Raw genomic sequence first — 3,444 nt, 5'->3', positions numbered from 1 at the left:
CCATAACTCCATTTTAATAAGGCACTCACCAACACCGACATCACTGAAAAGACGTCAACACAAGCAGTCACATAATTGGCCATGACAGACATGTTGACTGGTCATAACAGGAAAAACAATTAATAAAACATTAAACAATAAATCATTTATAATGTCCCAGAAAGCCAGGATGCACAACAGGCCTTTTTCACAGCAGACGCACCAGCCGCTTTCCTGTTAAATGAAGGATTATTAACATTTTGAGTTTTAAAGTGGTTTGGATAATCTGGTTAAACTATTGTCTCGTTTACAACCCGTCAATTAGCGATCGTGTTTCTTGCCCTGTTAAACTTTAATGTTGCAGTGTCAGATATCACGCAGAGTAAAATGTTATAATAATAAAAAAAATAATGACCAAACTACAAAAACGCAACCCATGTTGTAATTCATCTTAATTATTTTTAAAACACACAACTGCACAACAGGACAATTTTCCGCAGGGTGGCCACAAGGCTAGTGACAGTGGAGTTACTGTACTGTGTGTGTTAAATTTAACACTTACAACAATACCACTGTACAGTCTTACTGTAAATCAAATTAGACTATTTTGAGCTTTACTATTTTAGGAAATACAGCAGTTGACAAAGCCTTCCTGATCAAATGAAGTAGGAAATATAATGTTCCAGTGTTTCTAAACTTTATATAAACTTACAGCCTCTGATAAAAAGCAGACACACAGCAAGTGTGTTCGATGCATAATGTATTTATGTGTTATGTGTTGGCCTGGGCGGGCTGGGCTGTTATTCAGGGCAGCATAGCCTCAGATCCTAACCTGCTCCTTAAGTTAACAACAGTGTAAGTTAGAACCAAATAATTTTAGATTTGAGTCAAGAGCTCTCCCTCCTCTCTCTGTCAGTTATAAATATAGTGGGTGAAATCTCCCAAAGGGGAGAAGCAGCCTTTGATATGCAAAACCCGTGGCTCAATCAGCTTTGTCAAAACGCCTGTCGCTTCTTTAGACGCTGCGGTTTGAATGTGATTATCATAGTAATTTCCTCCTGTGTAAATTATGTATCAATTTTCTGTTGGCTTACAAGAAGTGTTCAACTCTTTTCTCTCTTTCTTTGTTTCTTTCCTTCCTTCCATCCTTGCTGTGTAATCCTCACCTCACCCCATATCGACTCCCACAAACCTCCCACCCTCTGAGATTCTGAATCACCCGTTTCCTCTCACTGTGCACCTGTCCTCACCTACTACTAAAAAAAAAACCTATCCTCACTTTTCATCTTGCATTTGTCACTACTGACACTTTCCTCTGTCTTGTCACACTTGTTGTTTTGTCCCCTCCCTTGCTCACAGGTGGAGGATGACTGGAAGTACGTTGCCATGGTGATCGATAGAATCTTCCTCTGGGTGTTTGTGACGGTGTGCGTCTTGGGGACCGTGGGCCTCTTCCTCCAGCCTCTTTGTGGCTTTGTCTCATAACTGCTAACCGATCAGGGTTCACCGCCACCCTGTATTGACCAATTCTTGAACAAGTGACTAACTCTCAGTTCTCATTTGACCAATCAGAAGACGGAGTTTTGAGTCCTAAAGCACTACTTGGTGTGCTGGTTTTGCTTCTTGCCTTTTGCAAAGAGCAGTCATTTAGAAATAGTGTGAGAAAAAAGAGTTTAAAGTTTACAGTCTGGCTGGTAAACTGCGTAAACGATACAAAGCTTGTAATGCCTTCATTTTCTGCCTTTTAAGGCTGCTTATTTTACCTACAAAGTATTGCAATAGAATCTACATAATACCTAAAAATATTGCACTCTGCTTTTGGAGAAACGTCCTGAAAAGCAAGAAGATAATGTGGTATCTACAGTGTGTATTTTCTTGACATTAAGAAAAACTTTTTTGATTTTGATTGTATAGATCATAGTTCACATGAATTAAAATTGTATCTTTGTTTTGCTAGGTTTGTCACAGTAAGTGTGGCAATATGTTGTAGATCCTAGATATTACTAAACAGACTGCAGTCTGCCACCAACACAAAGCAGTTATTGTGTTTTGTCTTTTAGCTCGGTTTTGTAGCGGTTGCAAATTTTACATGCTGTCTGTGACCTTTATTGTATTTGTATTTATGTGATTAAACATCAAAAAGTCAATTACTGCATTTTAGACTTTTAGTGTTGATTCCCACATGGTTGGAAAGAGCTATATTAGAGCTTGGCTGGGAACAAAACTTGGCACATCCAGTAGTCCTTTAGGATTGGAACCTGAGAATTAACATCCAACAGATTTTGGAGAACTGAGAACTTTCCACATCCAGTAAACATGACACAACCTCTCCACCACATTGAACTCAACCCTGCAGCAGCCAGTTAACTCTCCCCCATTGAGCTGACTGATGACTGTCATACCGGCTCCCCAGGCTGATTCATCAAGCTGCTCACTGTCAGGGCCACTCGCGCTCACTGCTTTTTGTGTCATTTCCAATTAGAGTTCAGATTTCTGGCGCACTTGGCAGCAGTTTTAACAAATAAGGGCAGGCTGTTCTACTTTTTGTAATTAGAAACCATGTGTTTATAAATGTTCTCTCTGAATAATGTTCCACAAGGTAATTGGTTGGCCTGGTAAATATTGGATTAAATGGTACTTGATTAGTTTCTCCTGAAATAGCATTGCATTTATTAATTCATGAGAGGATTCTATCATCCAATTCCATGGCTATTAATTAATCTTTTTTTTCTTGTCACTTTTGATTAAGTTTACTATCAAGAGCAAACATGCAATGCAAGAAACATGCATGCCAGAAATTTGGATTGCTTTGACCACAAATATATTTTACCTCAGATTACAGCACTACAAGAGTACTGCTTCATTTATGTATTTTCACGTATCCCTATCCTTTTTGGTTATATGATGCATCAAAAACTTGTGCTGAAGGCAGCACACATGTTTGTACAAATGATCTTTGCCTTTCTTTTGTCTGACTGTCTTTGAACTTAAAATAAATGCAATATTTCTTCAAATAAAGTGAATAGCATTTACTGGGAGAGGTTTTAAAATATGCCACTGAAAATGAAAATAAATCTTCCTGGTGAAGGACATTACACATAGTCATTTTATATGCACACACACACAGGAGGATTGCTTTGGTATTTTTGTTGCCATTACGCACAAAAGCAGCCACCAGAGGTATAATTAAGCCTCCAGTTGCAGTATCTAATTAAAATCCAGACATTTAAGTGCTATTCAGACATAATTTCAGTGTTATGATAAAATGCATCATGATGCATGACATTGCCACATAATCACATTTATCTATCAGAGGGTCGATCTCCCAGCTGTAGTGTTTAAAGATAAGTTGCAGGCTCAGTTGTTGCACGTTATAATGAGTCAGTGATTTTTAGATGTGCATATTTTATGACTACTGGCTTTTATTTCAGAATATTTATTATTTGGGTTACATGTAGGATTCAG

At 38.1% G+C, this 3,444-nt stretch overlaps 1 protein-coding gene across 1 annotated transcript in view; it reads left to right on the top strand.

The window, feature by feature from the left end:
* LOC118327114 (neuronal acetylcholine receptor subunit alpha-3-like) overlaps positions 1 to 2,076 on the top strand; it is a 23,015-nt gene extending 20,939 nt beyond the window's left edge. The window contains exon 7 of the mRNA XM_035660344.1: positions 1,339 to 2,076. Within this exon, the coding sequence (XP_035516237.1) occupies positions 1,339 to 1,464 (126 nt within the window). The 3' untranslated portion in view covers positions 1,465 to 2,076. The remainder of the gene's footprint in view (positions 1 to 1,338) is intronic.
* Positions 2,077 to 3,444: the final 1,368 nt, after the last annotated feature.

Source organism: Morone saxatilis, unplaced genomic scaffold (assembly GCF_004916995.1).
Source record: "Morone saxatilis isolate NCDOM2014 unplaced genomic scaffold, NCSU_SB_2.0 Contig17, whole genome shotgun sequence".
Lineage (NCBI taxonomy): Eukaryota > Metazoa > Chordata > Actinopteri > Moronidae > Morone > Morone saxatilis.
Note: the sequence above shows the minus strand (reverse complement) of the source record. Positions and strands in the feature narration are given on the sequence as shown.